Source organism: Rutilus rutilus (assembly GCF_951802725.1).
Source record: "Rutilus rutilus genome assembly, chromosome: 14".
Lineage (NCBI taxonomy): Eukaryota > Metazoa > Chordata > Actinopteri > Cypriniformes > Leuciscidae > Rutilus > Rutilus rutilus.
In genome coordinates this window covers 26110839-26138021 of record NC_140219.1, presented here as the reverse complement: position 1 = coordinate 26138021, position 27183 = coordinate 26110839, and the positions used below count along the sequence as shown (strand labels likewise).

The window sequence follows — 27183 nt, the reverse complement described above, 5'->3', positions numbered from 1 at the left end:
TCACTCCACCCCCTCATTTCTGTGCTTCTTCCAAAGCCTCGCCCCCAAAACACATGAACGCGCGACTCCGACCGCTGAGCTAGAGGACGCATTATTTACCTGAGACAAGCGGAGGGGAAGGGGCATTTTTTTGCCTGGTTTGCCTTCACTAACTGCATATGCCGGTACTGTAAATTTAGATTGCTCTTTCTCTGCCATTGTTTTGGTATTCCTAGGTTCAGTGCCTTCTTCTTCTTCTTCGATAGATTTTATTGGCAGCTTGCAAACATAGTGCATTACCGCCATCTACTGGACGGAGGTGTGATCAGGTTCCGTGCCTCTCGCACTCCTCAAATCAAACGGTCGCGCGCAAGTGGGCAGGTGCTGTGTGGCAAAAGGGTGGTTGCCATGGTTGCGAGAGAGTGACAGTCGCCTAAGCCAATCCTTTGATTCGTCCCGAATCGAAATAATGAGCTGTGTTTAATACAGATTAAACGGTCTAGAGTCACTTGATTTTTATACTCTTTTTTTCAGAGTTCTTACATTTTAATTATGTATTGATATATATAGAAAGTTTTAACAAATTTGGATCTTTAATTTTTAATAAATCCTACCTACCCTGCCTTTAATTGGTGATATTGCAACAATATGTATTTTTTTCTTCTTCTGGGATTTACATTATATATTTAGACAATATTGTAAAAATATGATGTAAATAAATTTCTTGATAAACTTTTCATAAATTATGTGAAAATATTAACACCATGATCTAGCCATCAACATATCTAGAAGGTTTAAACAGTTAAGTTAAAAGAAATTAAATGTATTCTACAAACTAAATTGCAGGTTTTCATGCTCTTTAGGGAAAATTTGAAATTCGTCTCATTTGATGTCCGGCTATACGTGCAATTAGTATTTGGAGAATTTGACATGAAATTTCAAGCAGTTTCAGTTTAGAGTCCTGTGGTGTGATATGTTAGAATTGATCTTAAAATATTTAAATTGACTGTTTGCCAATTCGCCTATATATTCATTGTGTATTACCTCATATTCATTGAGAGACTAGATTTATACAAGGCTATACAAAATGAACTTGTGAAGATAAAGGTGATTTAAAGGGTTGAAATTTTGAAAAGAAATGGTGATCAGTTAAAAGCCCTCAAATATAGACAAATCTAACATAGGAGCTTGTTTTCGCTATGAAATAAAAACTTTACGGTAAAAAAAACGGTAACTGCGACCCAACAACTGTGAGTTTATATCTCACAATTCAGTTTTTCTTTTCTCTCAGAATTGCAAGTTGTCCAATAATTCTTTGATAATATCTTGCAGTTCTCACTTTATTTCTCGCAATTCCAATTTTATAACTTGCAATTCTGAGAAAAAGAGTCCAAATTGTAAGATGTAAACACAATTGCGAGAATTTTTTTTGCAATTTCTTTCTCGCAAATGCGAATCCAATTGCACAATACATGCCCGGTTTCACAGAAAAGGCTTAAGCCTGGAACACACCAAGCCGACGGTCGGCCGTCGGGCAGTTTCCGTGCATCGGCCGACTAAATCTTCTCAGTGTGTTCCGCACCGTCGGCTGAAATTGGTCCTCGTCGGCTTTGTAACGGCCGATTTGACATGTTGAATCGGCGTCGGGCCGTCGGTGAGAGAGGGAACTTTGATTGGCTGTTCAGCTTAGTGAACGAGGCAGTGCACGAGAATAATAGCAAAACAGCGAGCAAAGTCAAAACGGTACAGACAGAAGGCTGTTCTAATGATATGTCAACTTACCTGAGTGTTCTTGGTGCATATTTCAATATTAACACGAGAAGAGTGGAATAAAGAAAGTGTTTAGCAGGATTGATATTCAGAACGGTAAGCACGCAGTGCTTTGTTTACGGTGTGTGTATCTGCAGCCGGCAGCGTCAGTTTCCCTTTTTGAATGACGAATATAGACGAATATATCTGCAGAAATAGACGGTTGTCTCATTTACACGCAGGCGCAGAACGCGCTTTCTAGCTAACAGTCGGCTGTAGTTCTCTCGGTGTGTTCAAGTGCAGCTTTTTACCCCGACGCGAGGCGACAACACGGTCGGCTTTCATCAGCGCTAGTTCGTTGGCGTCGGCTTGGTGTGTTCCAGGCTTTAGGCCTAATTGTCCCAGACTAAAATGCATGTTCGAGCTGTCTTAACTGAAACCAATCTTAAAATATATCAGTGCCATTGTTTTGTCTCAAAGATGCAATAATGTTCTTTTTCTAAGGCATGTTTATAAAAGCTACTTAAATGTCCAACCCGTTCTCATCTCAGGGCGTCATATAAGGCAGTTTGTCACGTCCTTCTGCGTTTTCTGCCCACGCATATAGCACCCTTTTGCGTATAGATGACACGCACATGGCTTTCAACCAACTTCAATGTAAAACCATCCGCGATGTTATTACACGCTCAGGGCTTCGCCAGTCATCAAGCGGCGGCGGAGAGTCAAGCGGCGGCAGAGAGTCAAGCAGCAGATAGTCAAGCGGTGGTGGTGGAGAGTCAAGCGGTGGAGAGTCAAATGGCGGAGAGTCAAGCAGCGGCGGAGAGTCAAGCAGCGGCAAAGAGTCAAGTGGCGGCGGAGAGTCAAGCGTTGGATAGTCAAGCGGCGGCGGTGGAGAGTCAAGCGGTGGAGAGTCAAATGGCGGCGGAGAGTCAAGCGGCGGCGGAGAGTCAAGCAGCGGATAGTCAAGCAGCGGCGGAGAGTCAAGCAGCGGATAGTCAAGCAGCGGCGGAGAGTCAAGCAGCGGCAAAGAGTCAAGTGGCGGCGGAGAGTCAAGCGTTGGATAGTCAAGCGGCGGCGATGGAGAGTCAAGCGGTGGAGAGTCAAGCAGCGGATAGTCAAGCAGCGGCGGAGAGTCAAGCAGCGGCAAAGAGTCAAGTGGCGGCGGAGAGTCAAGCGTTGGATAGTCAAGCGGCGGCGATGGAGAGTCAATCGGTGGAGAGTCAAATGGCGGAGAGTCAAGCGTTGGAGATTCAAACCAAGGAGTCTGAGACTGTATTTGTTCTTAACCTTGTTCCTCTGTTTTCCCCACTCTCTCCAACCTCTCTCTCTCCTACTTCTTCTACTTGTACAACTATTCTTCCTTCACTTTCTTCCAAACTTCCACTTCCACCAAACAGACAAACACCTCTACCTCTTCACACTATTCTCCCTCTGTCTCTCCTCCATCTGCCTCTTACATTTCCACGTCTTTGAGTCAGGAAGGGCCACGTGTGAAGAACATAAGAAAAGGCAACTTTTTGCATGGTAGGCCTACATCTTACTCCACACTGTTAAAGGGACACTTCACCCATTTGCATTAAGCTTTGCATTGTTAGAAACCCAGTCATACTATTGAATGGTTGTGCAACACTCCCTCATTTTCCCCTGAGACGGGAGAAATCCGTTATTTACCTCTTACACTTCCTCCTACAATGACGCAAAAATCGTAATTTTGCGTCATTGTAGGAGGAAGTGTAAGAGGGGGGGATTTCTGTTGAGACTACAAGCACTAGTTCCTCATCTTTCCCAGGGGGCGGGACCCGCTCACGCTACAGACCTATTACAGATCAGTGGGTGGGACTTTACTCTCTGAAACTGAAAGCAATATCCTCCATCTTGTTTGAAGCTAAGCTAACAGGCGCTGTGGAGACAGATGTAAAGTTATGACAATAGCGGAGGAGAGTGCTCAATATGATATAGACTAGAGGAAGAGGATTTCGGAAGTCTGATGCTTGAATCAGGTGTTTGTGGCTACCTTTACAAGCCGCATTATAGCGAAGAGCAGCCGAGGCAGAAGACCTGCCTGCCGCGGACGAGGAGCCCGGACTGGCTCGGGTTAGGGCGGACTGGTGGCGCCGGTGATCTCACTATGCAACTACGAACCGCTATGAACACAGAGATAGAGTCCGTCTGTGGCAAAGATTTTCAACGATGACAATTTCTCCTGGACGAAATCTCTGAATCAGACGAGGACACGGACGTTTGTGTTGTGAACTAGTTTCCTAGTTTCGCACCGCATATGTTCTGACTGAACATCCAGGTACCATGCAATAATTCACCTTTTCGAAAGAAATACAAACGAGGAGTAATGCACTAATGAGTTCGCCAACTAACTAGACATTTTGTGTGAATGTGAAATTAATTTCAAGCTCTGGTGGTAGCTAGACTTGTAGACGGAAGAGTGATTTCTCTTATAGGCAGATATGCACTTTCTGGATTAGTGGGAGTGGCTTGCGGAGCTGTGCAATGTGGTGCATTGTGGGAGTTGTTGTCTTTCATACAAATGCGTCCTGAAGTTATTTTTTGTCTTTTCTCGGTCACAAAGGCACCAAATTCAAAATTTCTTTCGACTACATATATGACCCACTTTAAATAAAAAACAATGTTCAAATGGGTGAAATGCCCCTTTAAAGGGGTCATATAATGTCATTTTTGTACAAGCTAATATGATTCTTTAGGGTCTAAATTAAAAGTTTGTAATATACTTTAATTAAAAATTCTAATTAGTATTGTAAGAAAACACTAATTTTACCTGGTCAAAAACAGCTCTGTTTTCAGAACGCCGTTTAAGTGCATGTGTCTTTAAATGATAATGAGCTTTGCTCACCCCGCCCCTCTGTTCTGTGCATACACCGTTTGTAACACAATAACACAACTAGATGTACCGCATGGCGGTACAAAATATGACCGCCGGTCCGCCGCTCAGGCCTGCACTGGCTTTCCACAAAAATAAATGACGTGGAGCAATTTGGCTGTATTGCGTGTTTATGTATATAAGTTGTATATTTTAAAAGACTGTCTGGAGTATTCCTGTGGATCATGGATAATTTAGAGTTTTGTAATTATTTGCTATTACTATTTAAGTTTTATATCAAAAGTCATTAGTTTAGACACTTAACATCCGTAATGTGAAAATGTCACATTCATAACAGTGGTTTTCCCTACATAATGTATTATAAAAATGAGTTTCAAAAACACACTTATTGTGTTCAAGCAAGTCTTTTTCATGCTACATTGGTAACAACAAACAGCTTTTTAAACAAAAAACAAACAAAATTAAACTTATTCCCACTGTACCTAGCAGAACACTTAAGTAAATGTCCCATTGAAATTAATGGGATTTTATGGATTTAGGTGAAGAAAGTGTACACATAATACATTTTGGTCTGTACCATGAAGAGAAAACTGATTCAACTATATAAACTATATATTTTCTGAAAGCGTAGACTCTCAGGATGTGATCTAACATGGCATGAAACATGTCCCACCCACCTCATTAGTATACTGCCCAAGCATAACACATTGGGTATTGGTAAATCGGGTATATGGCTGATACCTAAAAAAAGTAGTAGTATGTGCATGTCTGTCTGTGTGTGCGTGTATGTGTGTGTGTTTGTGTATGTGTGTGTCTGTGTGTGTGTGTGTGTCTGTGCGTGTATGTATGCGTGCGTACATGTGTGTGCGCGTGTGTGTTTGTGTGTGTGTGTCTGTGCGTGTGGATGTCAGTGTGTGTGTGCATGCTTGCGTTTGTTTGTATTCCTGCATGTGTGTGTGTGACAGTATCATCCTAAACCAGCAACCCTTCGCTCAACAGCACCATCTACAGGCCGATGAGTGTACAGTCACTAAATGTGCACATAAATGAATTTATTTTATACCCCCCCATGGATGAAATTCTACGAAACTTAGCATACCCCCAGAGGATGTCAAGTTAATCATACACATGAAATATGGTGCAGTTCTGAACATCTCAACTGAAGATAGGGGCGATTAAAGCAGAATAATATTGCATTTTCATTTTTTATGGGAAGGGGCGCAAATCACTAATGAGTAATTATGGGCTAGGTTGATGTGGGCCCTTAAGACCAACATACCATAAAAATTTCTTCATCCTCGGTGCCACGGTTCAGGTAGTTATTTAGGAAAAACTGCATTTTTTGGGTTTGGGGAGGCCCAGCGCGGGGGGGGGGAGTGGCCCCCGGGGACCAAACGAAATTTTTCCGTAAAAGTCTAGTGGGGCTACATGCCCACCAAATTTCATGTTCCCCGGTGTTTCGGTGTCCCTGGTATCGTTGACGAAAAATTCAGTAGATGACAAAAAAAAAAAAAAAAAAAACTTTGACAATCCTTATATGACCGCTTTCGCTAGTTATGCTAGCGGCGGTCATAATAACCATAACGCGTTGTTCATTATAAACGTGGGATTATGAATTATATTGAGAACGTCGTATAGAAAACATGGCGTAATGTACCCTGAGTGTAAACCTTAGCCGCATTCATCGTGAAGCGTGCAGCAAGCGATTTGCAAAGATTAATATAAAGATTAAAAATAAAGGTTAATAAAACGTTACTCTTCTTCTGGAGGTGCAACAGGAACACGAATAGTTGGTACCGATCCTTTTTTCAGGAGCAGCTTCTTAGCAAAACCAGCTTTATACTGACCCTCGTTTATAAAGCAGTCTGGTGTGTGAAAATGATTCACGCAAACATGAAAGCATTGACGTTGATCGTGGGGAATATTCCCTTCGAAAACAAAACTCAGCCACTGCGCCTCAGCCTTCAGCGGTTCGGATTTAGGAACATCAAAATGACTGCTGTGTTCGTTATTACACCCAAGAACAGAACACCACAATCGCTTAGACGCCATTCTGCTCATAGACAGTGCTCCAGCATATCAACAATGACGCGCAGACTTATGATTGACAGCTCACTCACGAGCGAGGGCGGGTCTGTGTTGAAACGCTGCTGTCAATCAACAATCGTGGGAGGGGCGTCCGACTGTGTGATGTCACACGGTCGAACGGCTTGATTTGAGAGAGGGGAAAACATATAAGAAGATTAAAAAAAAAACACTGGATGGATTTTTATCATTATGATGGTTGTGTACAGGCACTGCCAACACACATTTCAGTACAATCAACATTATATGACCCCTTTAATAAATTTGCTCCCAGTCAGAGTTGACTTCATGTAAATTGGATTAATTTGGCTAACCGGGTCATTGGTAGCCAGTTCACAGTATTTCGTTATTTAGTTATTTAGCTGTGGCCAATGTCCAAGGGCTGTGGTTAATGTCAGTCCCTGACTTAAGGTCCTTCCACACTAAGTCCGAAATTATTGTATGCATTTTTCCGTATTCGTCATTCGGTGGCTCTGAATTGTCAAAACACCATAAAAAATTCTTGCTACTGATCCGAAAAACGCAGAAAATCGAACCCGATCCTAATTTTTTTATGACGTTTGATAAAACATATTTATTCGTCGTATTTATTTTTTAACGTGCAAACATTTCTGAAGCGAATTTCAGAGTCAGTGTGCAAGGACCTTTAAGCTAAGAGGACTTTGGGAAAACCAATCCTGTACATTTTGCTTACAAAAACAGGGACAAATTTACTTTGACATGAGTGGAAAGGACTGCTTATCACCTCACATGTGAAATGATCAATTTGGACTGATTCAGCTACAAAGCATGGCATCATGGCTTAATAAACGTTCCGTGTCTTTTCATCATTTCAGGTTGCCGAAAATGTAGTAGGCAGAAGGTTTTCCTTTTTGATAGAATAACTAGGGAACGGATAAATGAGGTAAAATGTGTTCTGTTAGGCTGCTTTCTTGTGTAAATGACTGATTCTGACCTTTCAAAGATCATAAAACAATATGTTATGCCCTATTCAGTGATTGCTTAAACAGTTAAAATAAGTATTATTCGTGTTTGTGTGTGTAGGGGAAAGCTGAATTGAAGGTCCACTGGTTGCCATGCACTGTGTGGTAAGTCATATTTTATTAATTATTTAATTCTCAGTACTCAGAAGCAAATAGCGATGAGGTGGAGGCATTTGGAAGAGCTAGATCCGGCAGATAGGCCCTTGTAACCTTTAGGACATGCATTCCGATGATGAACAATTATGGAATAGTCTTCCGAGCATTCCAAAATCAGACACACTCTCTCAGTCCAGACTAAAGACAAATATCTGGACTGTCTTTAGTCTGGACTGAGAGAGTGTGTCTGAATTTGGAATGCTCGGAAGACTATTCCATAATTTTAAAGACAAATGGGAGAATGATCTACCTCCTTGTCTTTATTTAGAATATTCTATTTGTAAGATCCTGGAATTTTGTGATTAACACAATGGATTGTAGGTAATGAGGAGCTGGACCATTCAGTACTTGCTGAGTAATTAATAGAACTCTAAAATTAGCTGATAGACAGCCAATGTATGGATAATAAAATGGTCCTGATGTGATCAGTTTTTCTGTTTCTAAGTTCTCTAGTGGCTAGCTCTAGCTCTGAACTATCTTATTTATTGAGCCTGCAGGACATCCACTTGGTAATGCATTACAAAAGTAGCAGTGTATCATGCACACATAAATTAAAGGTATAGCGGAGGATTTTCTTTTTCCGGGTGGATCATCAAGACTATTGGTCCTCCTAAGTGTCAATCATTCTGGTGATTCTACGTGCTCGTGCACATGATTCACACGATGGCTTGCGCTCAAAACACAGGTTGGGCTTCCCACTGATGCCTCAGTCGCGAAGTTTCTACTTGACAGGTAAAGTTTGGCGATTTGAAATTTGGAGAAATCCATTTAAAATCACTGCTAGTAAAAGTTAATGTAAGCTATGATTAGGTCGTGCATGCTCTCTCGTGCACACGTTTAATAGGCGTTCCCTCTCGGGAGCAGGTAGAGTGTTGCGCATGTGCATTTTTTAAAAAAGTGGAGAGGGCGGTTCTTTTCTAAAATTTGGGAAAATCCTCCGCTATACCTTTAATCTTTCAGCATCTGAAACACTTATATGTCACAATTTAGTTGTTTCCTGTTGTACATGTGTTGGAAATGTGATTTTCCTCATCCCTCTAATGACAACTTAATTCCCTCAGTTTATCAGAAACATTTTGAAATCAGTAAATTTTGAGATACATGGCTTTCAATGTACAGGAACTGTATGGAACATTGTGTAACTAGAGCTGCCAGACAATTGTAGTTTAGTAAAAAGTACAAAATATTCCTGTGAGATGCAATGTTGTATAAAAATGTGTAAAATGAAAAAACACCAATTAAGTCCAAGTACCTCAAATTTGTTATTAAGTAAATTGAGTAAATGTACTCAGTTGGATTCCACCACTGAGCTTAACCAGGGTTAATGCTTTAGGTACTCCTATAAAAATGCAATATTTCCCAGATTTAACTGCTGCTCATCCGGTATGTCATATGCTTCTCTAAAAACAAACACACACCCGTGGGATTCTGAAAGGAATATGAGGCTTATAGAAGCCAACAGCCAGGAAGAATGGATTCTGGGAGTCCTTCAGAGTCCAGGAGTCGTACGGCCTCTGCTGTATTCTCCATGTCAGGAAGGGTTCCTAAAGGCATCTCGGACACATCCACGGGACACAGTAAATTACTGTGCAGTGTGCCATCTTTATCTTTGCAAACCTAACAGATGAATATAAGATACTGGTAATTGGTAATTGCGACTTTTTATCTCACAGTTCTGAGTTTATTTAAAAAAGGTCCGAATTGTGAGAGATGCAAGGTGGAAACAAGTGAGAATTGCCAGATATAGACTCGCAATTTCTGTATTTATTCTGAGTTTATCTCACTAAATTGTTTCTATAGTGAGATACTGTGGAGAAAAGAAAGTCAGAATTGTGAGATTTAAAAAAAGTATTATTATGGAAATGTGGGTAATTTTTCTATATTAAATATTTTACATTGAAGGTGATCCATGCTTTAACTTAAAGGGATATTTCACCCCAAATGGAAGTCATCAACTGTCTGCTTACAAACATTCTTCAGAATATCTTATTTTATGTTCAACAGAAGAAAGAAATTCAGGTTAGGAACAACATGAGGGTAAATTATTTAAATGATGACAGAATATTACTTTTTTGGTGAACTATCCCTTTGAGTATAATGTCTAACAGCATTTTCTTTACTATTTTTTTATTTTTATTATATTAATTATTTTATTTACTTGTTGTAGGCTACTTGTATCTGATACTCCCTTAATTTGCACACAGACCTTAGAAACACAAGAAACTCTCAAAGGATTATGTGACAGATTAACCAGCAGGTGTCAGAATTGTATAAAAGTGAGAGAGATCACGATATTTATATATATTAGGGGTGTAACAATACCCTCATGTCACGATTCGATACATATCATGATACTGAACTCACGATACGACATTATTGCGATACTCCAAGACATATGGTAAAAGGTTAACAAAAAATGAACTTTTGATTAAAATGCTGCATTTGGTTTTACATTGTGGGTGTTAATGGTGAATAGGCTTGGACGAGGTGCTGGTAACCCAATGCACAGGACAATAGTACACCAAAATAAAAATATTAATGATTCTGAAGCTAAAACTACAGAATTATACTCTTTCACTGACTAGATTTATTTAAAATAATGTATAGGCTACTTTGCTCACAGATGCAAGCAGGTCGATGTTTGGTGATTTGACCACAGAGTAGCAGCCTAAAGTTAGTCTCGAATCATCAGCAAGTAGATACAAAATCGCATCTGCATCTTTATTTTATGTTGTAACATGTCCTACTTCCAGTGTTTTCTGTTTTGCTTCCTGGTTTTCGACTGGCTGCGATCAGTGGGACTGTCCTTAAAGGCGCAGTACACTTTTTCTCTTGTCTGTCTACAGTAGTCAGGGTTGGGAGCCGAGAAAAAAGCTCGTTTGAGCAAAAAAATAATAATTTTTAATTAAATGCATCTCAGTCAGAATAGAGAGCAATACAGTAGGCTACTACATATAAAATATTAGATATCCCGAGGTTGACAACATTGAATGTATCTTACAGCCAATTTGTTTGGAAAAGCGTTTTAATCTCTGCATTTTAAATTTGAAAGCAAAATCACCTGTATTGTCTTTTCAGTGCAGTGTATGCTGCATTTGAATATAATGATATTGTTTTTGCATTGTGACGGAATTTACGCAGGTCTTATGCAATGCCAAAAGTGTATTGATTGTAACCTAATTCTATTCCATAGATGTTTGGTTAATGCATTATAACGTGAACCAACAATGAGTAATTACAGCTTTTATTAACCTTTTACTAAATAAAAATGCTTGTGTTCATGTTAGTTCACAGGGAATTAACTAATGTTAACAACTTTTGCTAAGAATTTTTTTTTTGCTAAACTTTCATTAGCTAAGATTAGCTGATATGCTTTCATTAAGATAAGATAAGCTAATAAATTCTGTAGACGTATTGTAGTTCATGTTAACTAAAAGGGGTAACAAATGAAACCTTATTTAATCTTCAAATTGTCTCTGGTGACTAAACAAAAGGGAATTCCACAATGTCAACACTTCATTTTGCCCCACCCTCACAGAAGAACTGCGAAAACAGAAAGAGAAACCAGTTCAACTACGATCACAAGTTCACACAATTCAGCGGTCTTGGTTGTTTTGTTTAGTTTTTTTCACAACATTTTCGAGTCATCATGGGTAAGACAAATCATATGTTATGCTAAATAATACCTCACTTAATGTGATACTAATAGTAGCCTAGCAGGCTAATTACATTAATGTTCTGTTTGTAAATCAATTATTTATTGACTTTTTAAAGGCCTTCAGACAATACTTGCCATGTTTTTTCTAGCATGCATTTATGGAGACATCATGAAAATAGACACCACCGGTGCTTCAGAGGTGACAGCAAAACAGGATAAATTAACCGTAAAGGGTATGACTGACTAATTGTGTCCAGTAACCAAACTTTACCAATATATGCACCTTATTGCATTTTATATTAACAATGATTTATTCTTTTCAAAGGTGTTGAAGCCTCCAAAAAGCTGGCTGAGCATGATCTGACCCGCATGGAGAAATACAAGAGTATAATCACTAAAGTTGGCAGAGCAAAGCAGATGGACCCGGCTGTGATCGCGGGGATCATATCCAGAGAGTCCAGAGCCGGAGCCGCTCTGAAGGATGGGTGGGGCGACCACGGCAATGGCTTTGGTCTCATGCAGGTTGGTTAGAGGAATAGATCTAGTCTATTTGAAAACAATAACTCCAGGACAGGGAGATCTTAGTATGAGGGATATACGGTGTGCAAGTGCACATAAGATGACATTTAGGGTGTTTAAACTAAATCAGAAAATACTAATCAGAGACAATACATGCAAAGTTTTTAAAAAGCATTAATGTTGTACACTCACCTAAAGGATTATTAGGAACACCTGTTCAATTTCTCATTAATTCAATTATCTAATCAACCAATCACATGGCAGTTGCTTCAATGCATTTAGGGGTGTGGTCCTGGTCAAGACAATCTCCTGAACTCCAAACTGAATGTCAGAATGGGAAAGAAAGGTGATTTAAGCAATTTTGAGCGTGGCATGGTTGTTGGTGCCAGACGGGCCGGTCTGAGTATTTCACAATCTGCTCAGTTACTGGGATTTTCACACACAACCATTTCTAGGGTTTACAAAGAATGGTGTGAAAAGGGAAAACATCTAGTATGCGGCAGTCCTGTGGGCGAAAATGCCTTGTTGATGCTAGAGGTCAGAGGAGAATGGGCCGACTGATTCAAGCTGATAGAAGAGCAACTTTGACTGAAATAACCACTCGTTACAACCGAGGTATGCAGCAAAGCATTTGTGAAGCCACAACACACACAAACTTGAGGCGGATGGGCTACAACAGCAGAAGACCCCACCGGGTACCACTTATCTCCACTACAAATAGGAAAAAGAGGCTACAATTTGCACAAGATCAACAAAATTGGACAGTTGAAGACTGGAAAAATGTTGCCTGGTCTGATGAGTCTCAATTTCTGTTGAGACATTCAGATGGTAGAGTCAGAATTTGGCGTAAACAGAATGAGAACATGGATCCATCATGCCTTGTTACCACTGTGCAGGCTGGTGGTGGTGGTGTAATGGTGTGGGGGATGTTTTCTTGGCACACTTTAGGACCCTTAGTGCCAATTGGGCATCGTTTAAATGCCACGGCCTACCTGAGCATTGTTTCGACCATGTCCATCCCTTTATGACCACCATGTACCCATCCTCTGATGGCTACTTCCAGCAGGATAATGCACCATGTCACAAAGCTCGAATCATTTCAAATTGGTTTCTTGAACATGACAATGAGTTCACTGTACTAAAATGGCCCCCACAGTCACCAGATCTCAACCCAATAGAGCATCTTTGGGATGTGGTGGAACGGGAGCTTCGTGCCCTGGATGTGCATCCCACAAATCTCCATCAACTGCAAGATGCTATCCTATCAATATGGGCCAACATTTCTAAAGAATGCTTTCAGCACCTTGTTGAATCAATGCCACGTAGAATTAAGGCAGTTCTGAAGGCGAAAGGGGGTCAAACACAGTATTAGTATGGTGTTCCTAATAATCCTTTAGGTGAGTGTATATTGTTTTGCATTAAGGAACCTAAAAATAATGAGCATTCTTTGGTCTTTTTGTAGACAGTTAATTAGAAAATGTTTGGATAGTTGGGAGGGACTGGGAAAAAACACAATGACATCAACCGCATGAATTCAACATATCAAAGCATGTACACAGTTTGTCAGGCCATGCCTCCAGCTAATGAGCAAATCCAAAGACTTGTGTTACATAAAATGTGTAAACTTGATTTTCCCATCTTCCCTTTTCAAAACAGCAGTTCCCCTGCAGTGCTTCCTTTTTTTTACCCAATTTATTAATCTGTAACCTATTTAGTTGTTATTCTCTCTTTTTTTCAGGTTGACAAACGCTACCACAAGCTAGTAGGTGCATGGGACAGTGAGGAACATGTCACACAAGGAACTGAGATACTCATTGGCTTCATTAAAGAAATTAAAACAAAGTTTCCCCAGTGGACCCAAGAGCAATGCTTTAAAGGTCGGGTTAGGATACACTCGTATCTCAGATTATCCATAAATTAACTCTAATAAAAACTTTGATTAACTTACAATTAGTGGATAAGTACACAAGGTCTTGTTTTTTTCCAGTTTTTAAGATTTGTATTGATTTATTGATTAATTGGATTGTTGAATTTAACTGTAAAATGTACATTTAGAAGATTTCACAAAGGTTTTAGAAGTAATGTTAACTTTGCAGAGTATAAATGTAAATAGTATGTGATCGCCTAGTTTGATTTGACGTGAGTGTTTCATGTGTAATTTATAATATCTGTTCCAGGGGGAATATCAGCCTACAACGCAGGTGTGAAGAACGTCCGTACATATGAGCGCATGGACGTGGGCACCACAGGCGGTGATTACTCCAATGATGTTGTGGCCCGAGCCCAGTGGTTCAAAAGCAAGGGTTACTGAAGAACAGCATAATCTTTTAACCAAGGGAACCACTGTTCACAGTTCTGTATTCTGTTTTTCTGTGTTTTTGGGAATGAAATAAAACTCATTTATTTATTTGATCATGTGTCTTTCTTGTAACATAAATTTAATGAACAGCCTTTCTTCACTGTAAAGCACAAAACGTCTGAGAAGGGAACGAGACGTCTGATGTTGAACATCATGAATGTGTCTGAAGCACGTGTGCAACTATTCCAATCCGGATTGCCGCAGCGTCACCATGACGGCGTACCGCGTTTTATTAGATGTTGTTTGTCCCGTATTCACTTTTACATGATGTTTAATTAAATGAGTCATATGATGCTGTTTTCAAATATCATTATTTTGTGTATTGGGTATAATAGAATGTTTACATGCTTTAATGTTTAAAAAAAATACAGTATTTTTCACATACTGTAGGTTCTCTATGCCCAGTCTTTCTAAAACGTGAAGATTTCTACTTTCCGAAAAGTGTGGTGTGCTCTGATTGGCCAGCTGACGCAGTGTGTTGTCATTGGTCGAACACCTCAATCGTGTGTCGGAAATGTCATATCCCTTATCATAGTAGCAGCTTCAGCTCTGCAGAATTACATCTTTTCACCACAAGTTATAAGAGGAGAACAGAGGATACACTTTTTTGTAAACATAAATCATCTCTGCACTTTTGATCAGTGGAACGACAAACAATACGTGTTACTCTACACTGCACAAAACTCCGCATTTAAACAGTCAATAGCAAATACTTAAACAAATAATTAAACATACTTACAGGCTCTGATTCAGAAGCGCTTTTTATTTTATTTTTTATTTTTTAGAAATAGCTTTTGTGCACAGCCCTGTACTCTCCTAGGTTCAGGAAACTGTCCTCCATAAAATGTGCTGCACACACACGAATATTTGGAAGATACTGTTCTAGAACGGTGTTGTAAATAAATCTTTACCACTGATTCCTAATTGCGGCCACTTTCAGTAGGCTAAATAAAGTGCCGCTTTTCCTTTCGCATAGAAACACACAGCATCACACGACATGGCGGTTACAACACTACTAGACAACTGAAGCCACGCCTTCTTTCTTTGCTTTTGCATTTGGGCAGTATTATGCAAATATTTCCAATCGAGGCGTTAGGTCTGAATCTGCTTTCTCTTTAAGATGGGATAAATCTTTTTGTGGGAGACTTTGAGCTTTGTAACTTTGCAGATCTTATACATGCACAAACAGCAACATAACACACTAAAGAAAAAGGAAAACATGAAAACAAATCATATGACCCCTTTAACATAGTTCAGGAGGAGCACTTTTAGATAATCAAACAAAATTGCACAGGAGAATGCTCGGATAATCAACTCAATTAGCATGATAGGAATTATACAGCCGACATACCTCTTTCCGACGACAGTTGTCCAGCATCTCTCCACCACCCCAGCTCCTCACTAACTATTTATATCCCAGCCAGGGATATGGGAGAGTATACTCTGGGTTTAGGCTAAATTCTGAGCTCGGATCACTCCCTTTGGACAGCTCGCCAAATATGCAAACTCTATGCTCTGGCTAATGGGGCCCATAAATAAAAATTCCTACAACCATTTGAAAAACAAAGGTTTAATTGTGCATTTTTGCTTTTAATCGGGTACAAATGCTAACATTTCCAGGAAAAAAACTTTAACACAATCACTTTACTTCCTTCTCTTGCCTGCACATGCAAATTAAGGGTTTTAACTAATACATTTCAAGTATGTTTATCAAAAGTGACTACCTTTTACTAAAGCACCCACCTAATAAATCTGCCCACTTATGATTCACTGGCTTGGGTGGGCTCTAATAATAAATTCATCTACTTACTGTGGTGAGGAAAGATAGGACCCAAAAGCGAAATGCAAAGAACAGTCTCTTTAATTATGAGAGAGAAATCAGTCCAACAGAAATATATACTTCTTCAGATAAATAACAGAAAAGCAGCCGTAAATGCTGACGCTCCAATAACGAGAAACAGAAAGTCTCTTTAAATGTAGGCAGCAGCAAACAGTCCGAGAACGGGATCCGGCGGGCTCTGTCCTCTGATCTCTTTAGAGAGTTAGCGGCAAGCGGTTGGAGAGAAGAATGCTCTGGGTGTTCGTCAGCAGCTGGCAGGCTGGACAGAGTGTAGAACAAAAGGTTATAAACGAACAGATTGAGAAAGACCTGTGCCTGGCAGGATGTCAGATCGGTCTCGCACAAGACAGGACTCGGACAGGACAGATACAGCAGGTAGGGAGAAGCCTCTTGCATGAGTAGAGTACGAAATAATCTGGCAAAGAAGCAGGGAAAAGGGGAAGCTAGAAGTAGCAAACATGATTAGAGGGAAGAGAGAACAGGTGTGAGAGAATGAGCGTGATAACAAGTTGCAACTAGAAACAGCTGAGGGTGAGTGAAGGTGCACGAGGTTATGTGTGTGCGTGTGAGTGTGTGTGTGAAACCAGAAGAGGGAGACAGAGAAGGATACCAGATTCATGACAGTAAGCGATATAGGACCATGGACGAGACGGAACGGGGAGAGGTCTAAGAAGACCAGCCGGCGGAGAATTACTTGACTTTGTCTGTGCGCAAACGGTGTACGAGGCAATAAAGCGTCGCGCATCACGTTCGAGAGTGGGCCACCAAAATCGTTGACGAATGACAGAGAGTGTGCCCCTAACGCCGGGATGGACAGTCAATTTAGAGGAGTGAGCCCACTGAAGCACAGCTAAACGTGCTGTAACGGGTACAAAAAGAAAATTCCTAAGAACGTTACGTGGAACGACGGAGCGGGAAAGTTTTTATAAGTTTATATTTATATCATTCCTCTTAACTAGTCTTTCGATTCCCCAGATAGCCGCACCAATAACTCGACCTGGCGAAACGATCACCTCGGGAGTCGAGGCAGCGTCTGTGGGATCAAAGAGGCGAGAGAGAGCGTCGGGCTTTATGTTTTTTGAGCCTGGACGAAAAGAAATAGTGAAATCGAAACGACCAAAAAACAAAGCCCAGCAAGCTTGACGTGCGTTTAGTTGCTTGGCGGAGCGGATGTATTCTAGCTTTTTATGGTCAGTCCAGACAACAAATGGAACGGTAGACCCCTCTAACCACTGTCGCCATTCCCCCAAAGCCAAACGGATGGCGAGCAGTTCTCGATTTCCAACATCGTAATTACGTTCCGCGTGCGAGAGACGGTGGGAAAAAAAGGCGCAAGGGTGAACCTTGTCGTCAGTAGAAGAGCGCTGAGAAAGGATGGCTCCGACGCCGACCTCAGACGCGTCAACCTCGACTATAAATTGTCTTGTAACATCTGCCGTCACAAGAATGGGAGCGGAAGTAAATAGAGACTTTAAATGATCGAAAGCCTCCTGGGCAGACTTTGACCATTTGATGCACGACTTGACTGAAGTAAGGGCTGCATGGGGCGCAGCTACTTGACTAAAGTTACGTATAAAACGACGATAGAAATTCGCAAAACCAAGAAAGCGCTGAAGCGCAACACGAGAGTCAGGAACTGGCCAATCGGTTACCGCCTGTACCTTAGTGGGATCCATAGCAATGCCCTCTGCCGAAATAACGGAACCGAGGAAGGTGACAGATGGTGCATGAAAAGTACATTTCTCTGCCTTAACAAAAAGACGATTCTCTAGGAGGTGCTGAAGGACTCGGCGTACGTGTTGTATGTGAACCTGGAGAGAGGTGGGGGAGAAGATCAATATGTCGTCAAGATACTCAAAGACGAAAATATTGAGCATATCCCTTAGGACGTCATTGATTAAAGCTTGAAAAACAGCGGGGGCGTTTACCAGCCAGAACGGAAGAACCCGATATTCGAAGTGACCTAACGGAGTATTAAACGCAGTCTTCCACTCGTCCCCCTCCTTGATGCGGATAAGATGGTAAGCATTACGCAGATCCAATTTAGTGAAGACTTTTGCCCCTTGTAACAACTCGAAGGCAGATGACATAAGCGGCAAGGGATACCGATTTAACGATTATGTCATTGAGCCCCCTATAGTCTATACAAGGGCGCAAAGAGCCGTCTTTCTTCTTAACAAAGAAAAAACCTGCGCCGGCCGGAGAGGAGGAAGCAACTATAGTACCGGCGTTGAGAGACTCAGAAAGATACTTCTCTAACACATCGCGCTCGGGAGCAGACAAGGAGAAAAGCCTTCCACGGGGAGGCGTGGTACCGGGAAGGAGATCAATACTGCAATCGTAGGGACGGTGAGGGGGGAGAGAAGTGGCCCGAGATCGACTGAAAACCGCCCGCAAATCATGATACTCCTCCGGGACCCCGGTCAAATCACCCGGTTCCTCCTGAGACACAGAGACAAGAGAAACAGGAGGATTAGCAGACAATAAACATTCGACATGACAAGACAAGTTCCATGAGAGAATACAATTATTAGACCAGTTAATGTGGGGGTTATGCTTAACTAGCCAAGGGTGTCCTAGTACTACTGGGGAATAAGGGGAGTGAAAAACTAAAAAGGAAAGAGTCTCGTGGTGGTTGCCTGACACAGTGAGAGATAAGGGAATGGACCGCAGATGAACCCTAGGAAGGGAACTACCATCTAGGGCAAAAAGGGGAGTGGTCTCCTCGCGTTTCTTCAGGGGAATACCTTGTTTAAGTGCCCAAGTCTCATCAAGGAAATTCCCTTCGGCACCAGAGTCTATCAAAGCGTTACATGAAACGAAGGAACCAGACCAGTGCAGGGTTATAGGAATGATGGTGCATGACTTAGATGGAGAGATCAGAGAGGTAGCGCTCGCCAGTAATCCCTCCTCTACTGGCGAGCGCTGGCTTTTACTGGGCATGCAGATACGTAATGGTTGGCCGCCCCGCAATACATGCATAGACGATTGATGACGCGGCGTTACCTCTCCTTGGCGGAAATGCGAAGACCACCAAGTTGCATAGGCTCTGGCTCAGAGTTGGTAGAAAGGGAACCGGAGACAGCTGAAACAGGAGGTTGCGAGGTGGAATCCATTCCTCTGGCGCGACGGCGGAGATCAAACCGCTTCTCTATACGGATGGCCAGCTCGATAAGAGGATCAAGACGGGTGGGTAGTTCGCGGGCGATAACCTCATCCTTGACGTTGGCACTAAGCCCCTCTAAAAAACGTGTGACTAGGGCTGGCTCATTCCATCCACAGGTGGTCGACAGGGTTCGAAACTCAATGGAATAATCCACTACAGTCCGTCTTCCCTGGCGAAGAGAGGAAATAATGCGAGAAGCCTCCTCCCCATGAGCAGAGCGGTCAAACACCCGTATCATTTCGTCCTTGAATGAATCAAAACGGGTGGTGAAGTCTACCTCAGCCTCCCAGGCGGCGGAACCCCTTTCACGAGCACGTCCGGTCAAGAGAGAGATGACGTAAGCCACCCGGGCTCGCTCCCTCGAGTAAGTCGTAGGCAATGTGAGAAATTATCGACACTGAGTGGGCTCACCGGCATAGCATGGGGGGTTGTTAATTCTGGGCTCAGGGGCTTCCGACGACCTGGGAGGAACAGGTGGATCACTCCTGAACTGGTGGACCTGTCAAGACAGATCAGTGAGTTGGGCAGCCAGCCTCTCAACCGCGTGTCGGGCAGCGGTCAGCTCCTCATCATGTCTGCCGAGCATGGCACCTTGCAGTTCAACAGCCGTGTGAATCGGGCTCTCCTTCGCTGGGTCCATAGTGGCCAGATTATTCTGTGATGAGGAAAGATAGGACCCAAAAGCGAAATGCAAAGAACAGTCCCTTTAATTATGAGACAGAAATCAGTCCAACAGAAATATATACTTCTTCAGATAAATAACAGAAAGACAGAGAAGGACACCAGATTCATGACACTTACATTTCTCCACACCTTAGTGAAAAAAAAAATGACTGTATAAATGCACAGATATATGCACCCTGTAATTTTTAAAAAGCTTATATGTATTGGTGCACTATTCTTACAAAAAAGGTACGCAGTGTATGTTCTCGCCTAATTGCTCCCAAATGTAAGTTTGTTGTATCATAATAGTAGAATAAGTACCCCTTAGTTTCTAAAATACTTACAGTATAAATAATTTGTTAATTCTCCTGGTTGTTTTCCCTTTATTCCCAAAACACATCATGTTTGTTCCCTTATACTTACACGTAAGTACTTCATAGGTACACTATAATCACTGAAAGTTACGCAGTACTTTCCGGGCTGTAATCTAAAGTGTTACCAACAAACCATTAGGTATTTGATTTTTAATCAAATTCTTGTTCTCCATACTATCCCAGCATTTGTCAATAAAAATTTTGACATCTCATCCAAGATCAATTAACAGAGACAAGTGTTGAGCAACAGTGTGGGTGGTATCAATTCGTCAGACTAAGAAAAGAGTTATTAGCATTAGTATTGTATTATTTTTCCTCTCAAACATAAATTATAATATTGTTTACCTATTTGGAATAGGATAGGAAGTATTTACTGAAAAAGTTCCTGAGAGAGCTGATGCACACCCTACATCAGTGGCAGTGGCTCAGTGGTTCATGTAGGTTGTCTACTAACCGGAAGGTTCCATCCCCGGTTCCACCTGACCAAGTGTCGAGGTGTCCATGAGCAAGACATCTAACCCCAGCTGCTCCTGACGAGATGGATGGCGCCTTGCATGGCTGACACCGCTGTCGGTGTATGAATGAGTGAATGAATGGGTGAATGTGAGGCAATATGTAAAGCGCTTTGGTGGCCATGGGTCTGTTGAAAGCGCTATATAAATGCAGTCCATTTACCATTTATTTATTTACCCTACGCCGCACATGCCAGTTCAAACTCCAGTCTCCTGAATTTCGGCTAGAGAAAGCCAAATTTGACATTAAAGACAAAAACTCTAAAATCAATGTTCTGGTAGACCACCTGGAAAGGTAAAGCACTGAAATGGACCATCTGACGCGACAGCGAGATGACTCCAACGATGAGCTCTACACGGTCAGAGATGAACTCAAGCTTGTTTTCAAACAGACACCAGAGCCAAGAACGGAGAGACCTCCCTCAGCATCAACACTGCTGAGCAGAACAGAGTCCTCCATCTAAGAACTGCCATACAATGGAAGAAGTGAATGGCCACAACCCATAACATCACTAGCCAGCACCACAGAACTACGAAGCTGCACGTGGGATGATACTTAAAGACCTCGACAAGCTGGCTAAGAACATCACCCAGTTCAACCCAAACTCCAGGAAGGGCCACAACATCCAGGCCTACCTGAGAGTCAGCTGATGCAAGCTTGACTAACGTGACCTGCCAGAACTGAACTGACTAATAGTAACACAGTCTCAACCTAAAACAATTTAGAAGAGAAGAAAACAAACAAAACAAATAATACTTAAATAATCTACCCTGCACCAGTACAGTGGCCAGTCATGGAGATGTTGTTTGCTATGTGTCTGCTTCTTCTGCCCTTGTTTCTCCAGCATTCGCCAATGTCTTCATCTCAACACACCCACCGCTGGGGCAAAACGCCCCCTTTGTACAAAAATATTTTTAGTCAAAATACTAATTAATTATGAAGGCTGAGCAATTTTAATATTTGGTGAATAACTCCTGCCATAGTCACTCAAAACCGGGATGGCAATTCTAGTCACACTTATGTTTTGTTTCACTATAATGTCACATTTTCCTTGAGGGGGGCGTTTTCCCCCACTCTACCCTACATTAGGATGCTTTCATACTAGGTTTGATTGCTTGGTTCAAAGCTACCCCTCCCCTGCCTCCACTAGATTCTATTCATTTCAAACTCTGTTTTTGGGTCAGAACTGTACATATGCATCATCAAACATTCAGATTTCAAATGCAGTTTGCTTTCATTGTGACTAGACTGACTGGGTTGATTTCATAGACAAGTATCTTTACACTGGGAATTCCATCATGGGATCTTGACATCTAGTTTCCCCTATTTGGACCTAATAGGTGGAGTTTGAATTTTTTGCCAGATCTTAACTCTACCCCTAAACCTAACTGGGTCAAGCTCCACACATTTGGCACTGCCGTGAGCACCACTTGATTTCAGCAGAACTGATTACAACGGGAAATATGCAAGCTTTGTTTCCAAATGTCCAAAGTACAGATACCGTGACAATGGTGAAGCTATTAGATGCAGCTTCTTATGCAATGTCTCGTTCCCATTATCTCAGGGAACCAGGAAACAAACAATTTCGCTCATAGGGAATTCATATTTATGTTAATAGAGTATTTTGAAAGAAGCATTTGTTTTACGGGCGAACAAATTAATCATCCAGCGCTCAATTGAACAGGCTGTAACTATCAACTCTGCAGCAGATATTAATATCCGAACTATAGTGAAAACACTATTTATTAGTATGGTAACAAGATCAGCAGTTTAAGACATTAAATTCGTAAGCAAATAGCACAAGACACTTCTCTTTAAATACAAACAAGACTTTGACTATTCTAAAACATAAACTAATATCTAACATACACATTCAAACGAGTTGCAAAAAGGAAGAAAGTGAGGAAAGAATTAATTTTAAGAGAGTGAAATTATGAAATCCCAAGTTATTAGCAATGCAATTTATAAGACCTAACCTGAATGAACCATAAATCATAAAATTAACCCTTCTATCTTTTCTTAGGTGGGGCTATTAAATTTTATATCAATGCACCAGTTCTGAGATGTTACTTGCTTTTGTTTGTTTGTGTCTTTGATGGGAATTCCCTTCTGTGGCGTCCATCTTGAGTAATGACTTGGGAAGCCAATCATGTTGTAATGTGTTGCCAGATGAATGGAAAAGGAGGCTGTGTCCCAATGCAAAGGCCACGCCTTCGAAGGCCGGACTGTGTCGTTAAATGGGACGGTCTAGCATACGGAGGATTGTAATTGTCGCCTATCAACTTTGACAGCTACCGTTGATGAGTGACAGTAATGTTTGTACTAGACTTTTTTGAAAATGTTATTTGAAACTTTTTGGAAAGTTTGTACTAGACTTTTTTATGAACCCTGTCTAAAAACAAAACATTGTTCACAAACTCTCTAAATATGTTCAGCATGGTCCATTTCTGTATATAATATATAAACTATATATAACTAGTATAAGTATATAACCATATAGTATAAACTATAAATAATCGCATCTTAGTAAGATAAGTCAACATTTGCTTTAATGTGTCTTTTTTTTACGTTTGTATCATTAGATATTTGAGTAAGTTGAAACCCAATACTTAGTTTAAAAGTGTAATTCGGCAATCTCTCAAATAAATCCTGTCGTCACTGGCGCGCAATCAATTTTGAGGTAGGCAAGGCCACGAAGGAACCATCTGTTGTATCATTCATTTCAGAGGAAACGAAGGACGCATTTAGAGGCCGCATTTGAAAGAGCCTTCGAATTGGGACAGCCTTCGTCGCGCTGCGGTTACGGAATCAGCCTTCAAATGCAGCTTTCGAAGGATGCAGCCTCTGAATTGAGACGCAGCAGCAGTCTCGTGGCTAAAGTTTGAAGTTTCGTTGACTGAAGCTTTGCGGCAAAAAAGCTTTCGACCGGACATAACTGTTTTATATATATATATAAATATAGGTTATATGTGTTTGCGCACATGATATTAGGAAGCAACATAATACACACATGACGACAGGAGGATGATGGCGGTGCGCAAATTGAGTTTCCCCTCCCACTTCTGCTGGTTTTACTGAAATCTCTTATCCCAATGGAATTGGCCATTATTATTACAGACGTCCTGTGGTAAAATTACATTACTCCATCTACCCTTGTAAAGTTAATCCCATTCAAATAGGGCTTTAGAAAGCGAGACTCTCAACGGAAAAGAAAAGGAACTATTTAAAGAAAGAAAAAATAATAAGTGAGGCTAGATCAGTCGGCTTGTTTCTTCATGATGGTGTTATGACCAATTAGGTATCGTATTTGGTTCAAGATGTGACTATTTCTCCTCCTCTTACATAAGGGGGAGAAGTCCATTAGACTGCGCTCAGGCACGGCGCGCATTGGCCATCATTTTAAGTTCATCATCAACAGTAATCATAATGGAGCACATTTTAATATCAAGCAAAAGACAGAGACTTCAAACACATTTCAGAATAGCTCAGAAGATAACAACATACTTACTGTTCTCTTGTAATCTTCCATTGGTGAGTAGCTACTTTAGGGGCTTAAAAGCCCCCATAAACTCACAGCAAAGTTATTTTTTGTTCTTTGCTTTGGAGTCAAAAGAAGTTTGAAATACCCAAGCAGAACCACACTGTTAGCAAACATCCCAGCACTCCCCACACTGCCGAGAGCAGCAATTAGTAAAAGTGCTGCAAGCTTTCCTCTCATCAACAAAACTGTCACATTAGCATGGTAAATCAAGAAGGTGAAGAGATAATATAGTCAGGGTAATCCATTTACTAAAAAAAAGTAAACAAAACACTTATAAGTAAAGGTAAACCACAGAATGGAGCTGAAAACCACACAATAATGCAAAAAGAACTGATTCATCACTACTGAAACAGGCTTTGGGCCATCCCAAATCTGGTAGACAAGGAAACAGTGCCCACTCCTCAGAGCACTCTCTGCAATTGCTCATCAGTGATAAGAACTACAGTTCCAACTGTAATGGTAATGCCTGTAAGGTCGGTAGGAAGTCCTGCACGAAATGCTTCCATAAGTAATCACTGAGAATCTGTCTGTGTCTCCACCTCTTCTAACTGAGTAGATCAGACTCATGATAGACCACATCTGAGGTAGGGAGGAGTCAGGCCGCCCAATAAGCAAGGAATTCAGAATCATGGGATCTGGATCTGGATCTGCCACATCACTAGAGACATAACCCCAATGGTTTTGAATTTAAGATACCATCAACCTCAACTAAGATGTTTCTCAATACCTATATGGTGACAATCTGAGTACTCAGTGTCGTCCGTAGGGCTGATTTCATACACCTCTCACTTCTCTTTCCTAGGACTCACCAAAGTGAGGTGCGCTGGGAGGATTAAAATGGAACCTGATCTGTTCTTTGGTAAGCTGATCTCTAGGGTGGGTTTGCATATAATTCTACCAACAACTCCCCCCCTGTGAAATTGTTTCCCTGATCGGCAGAGGTGGGTAACGAAGTACATTTACTTCGTTACATTTACTTGAGTATTTTTTTTGTGTGGAAAAATTGTAGCCTACTTATAAGAGTAGATTTGAATGTGGGTAGGCTAATACTTTTACTTTAACTCGAGTACATTTCTAATGAAAAAACTGTACTTTTACTTCGTTACGTTGGGCGACGTTCCTCGTTACTTTATTTTAATGCAATATGTGTTGTTAAATGCGTAGTTTATTCCAAGCGCGATGTATCTTTTTTATGGGCTTGAGCGATGCTCAATTCACAAATGAATCACTCTTTTGAGTCGATTCTATTCAAAGACTTCATCAAACAAGTTGGCAGATCTGTCTAAATCGGTTCGCGAATCAGTTTGAATGATCTGTTCAGTTCCAGCACGCACTGAATCGTCTGAAGCGATTTCAATTCACACTCGACTCGGAGTCGTAACAGGAAGATTTAAGAACATCAAGAGCGTTGGATGAAGTGGCCATGGAACTACAGTACAGTCAAGTGAAAGCAAATCTTCAAATGCATCATATTTTTGCCAGCGATGAAAATCTTTATTAGTTGAACATCTTCGTATGTTGTCTGTGAATTAATGATTCCACGTGGACGATATATTCGATTTCATTTCACTCAGGTAATACATTTTACAACCAAACAGATTATTAGGCCACGATAGCACTACTAGAAAGTATGACATTACCCGTTTTTTGGACATATACATTAATTTATACATTAAATAAGCTACCAATGTTCACAGTTTATGAACACCCGCCATCCCGCGGTAGTTTGTGTGTGGGTCATTGACGAATAAGGTTTTTAAAAGTGTAAAAAAATAGAATATAATATAACTATATTTGAAACCATTTTTTAGTTTACCTAGGTGTTAACAATAAGATTTTGTGGTTTGTACAATCAATTAACAGTTTTTTTTGTCATTTTTTACAAGATGGACAAAATTTGTCACCAAAAAAGTCATTCGGTTTAACCATGAATATATCTAAAATTATTAATTTGCAGATAATTATTCATGAAAAAAACTGATTTGACATTGATGTTGAGATAGTATATAGTGTGTACCACAGAAGAAATATTAAATAAAATTATCACTGATCTCATAAATGTAATCATTTTATTGGACTACTCTAAACATTCCAACATATTAAAGTAAAACATTGCACAGGGAAAGGAGAAAAGGGGAAATGAAAAAAAAAAAGAGCCTTATCTGCTTTATATTTGTATTATTGTAGTTCCTTTAGTTATTAAAAACAATATTATTCCATTTAAATATTTACTATATTGGTTTTACCGAATGACCAAGGCCGGTTATACCGAATGACCATGTCTGCTGCCCTTGACATTATGAATATTTAAGACAATAAACAGACACAAATAGCTTCAAAAGCAAATTTTATTGTTAATATATATTAACAATATTGTTAATATAATAGGCTATTAATGTAAAAAGTACTTCAAACATTAAAACATTTTGATATCCAACATTTTGATATTGGAATGAACATATAACTCGTATCGCAAATTATATTAATTAAAACATTAGGGGCCCTATTTTAACGATCTGAAACGCAAGTATCAAGCGCAAAACGCAAGAAACTTTGTGTGCGGATCTCGGGCGGTGTTGCTATTATACCGGCGGGATAAATGACTCTTGCGCCTGACGCAAATCTAAAATGGGTTGGTCTGAAGTAGCTTCATTATTCATAGGTGTGGTTTGGGCGTAACGTGAAATAAACCAATCAGAGCGACATCTCACATTCCCTTTAAGAGCAGGCACACTTGTTCCATG

The 27183-nt window shown here is 40.8% G+C and overlaps 3 protein-coding genes across 4 annotated transcripts in view; all 3 read left to right on the top strand.

Annotated features, from left to right (window-relative positions):
• Positions 1-27183, top strand: part of LOC311303303 (lysozyme g-like) — a 52543-nt gene that overhangs the window by 10826 nt on the left and 14534 nt on the right. The gene's annotated exons all lie outside the window — the stretch shown is intronic.
• On the top strand, positions 1022-7884 carry LOC311303301 (uncharacterized protein). The gene is made up of 3 exons (XM_084429724.1): positions 1022-3252; positions 7504-7571; positions 7712-7884. The coding sequence occupies exon 1, from the start codon at positions 2353-2355 to the stop codon at positions 3199-3201; it is 849 nt and encodes a 282-aa protein (XP_084285850.1). The 5' UTR covers positions 1022-2352; the 3' UTR covers positions 3202-3252; positions 7504-7571; positions 7712-7884.
• LOC311303302 (lysozyme g-like) lies at positions 7039-14395 on the top strand. 2 transcript variants are annotated; one of them, XM_084429726.1, is made up of 6 exons: positions 7039-7755; positions 11345-11459; positions 11614-11697; positions 11790-11986; positions 13722-13860; positions 14161-14395. In XM_084429726.1, the coding sequence occupies exons 2-6, from the start codon at positions 11456-11458 to the stop codon at positions 14292-14294; spliced, it is 558 nt and encodes a 185-aa protein (XP_084285852.1). In that variant the 5' UTR covers positions 7039-7755; positions 11345-11455; the 3' UTR covers positions 14295-14395. The 2 variants fall into 2 exon arrangements, with proteins under 2 accessions (XP_084285852.1, XP_084285851.1); XM_084429725.1 differs by lacking the exon at positions 7039-7755 and having other exon boundaries at positions 11160-11459; positions 11581-11697.

What these genes read in the sequence shown, in the direction of transcription:
- LOC311303301 (XM_084429724.1), top strand. Translation starts at nt 2,353, where the DNA reads ATGACACGCACATGGCTTTCAACCAACTTCAATGTAAAACCATCCGCG.
- LOC311303302 (XM_084429725.1), top strand. An exon ending in ATGGCTTTGGTCTCATGCAG is followed by an intron (nt 11,987 to 13,721) that starts GTTGGTTAGAGG and finishes TCTTTTTTTCAG; the next exon opens with GTTGACAAACGCTACCACAA. An exon ending in CCAAGAGCAATGCTTTAAAG is followed by an intron (nt 13,861 to 14,160) that starts GTCGGGTTAGGA and finishes TATCTGTTCCAG; the next exon opens with GGGGAATATCAGCCTACAAC.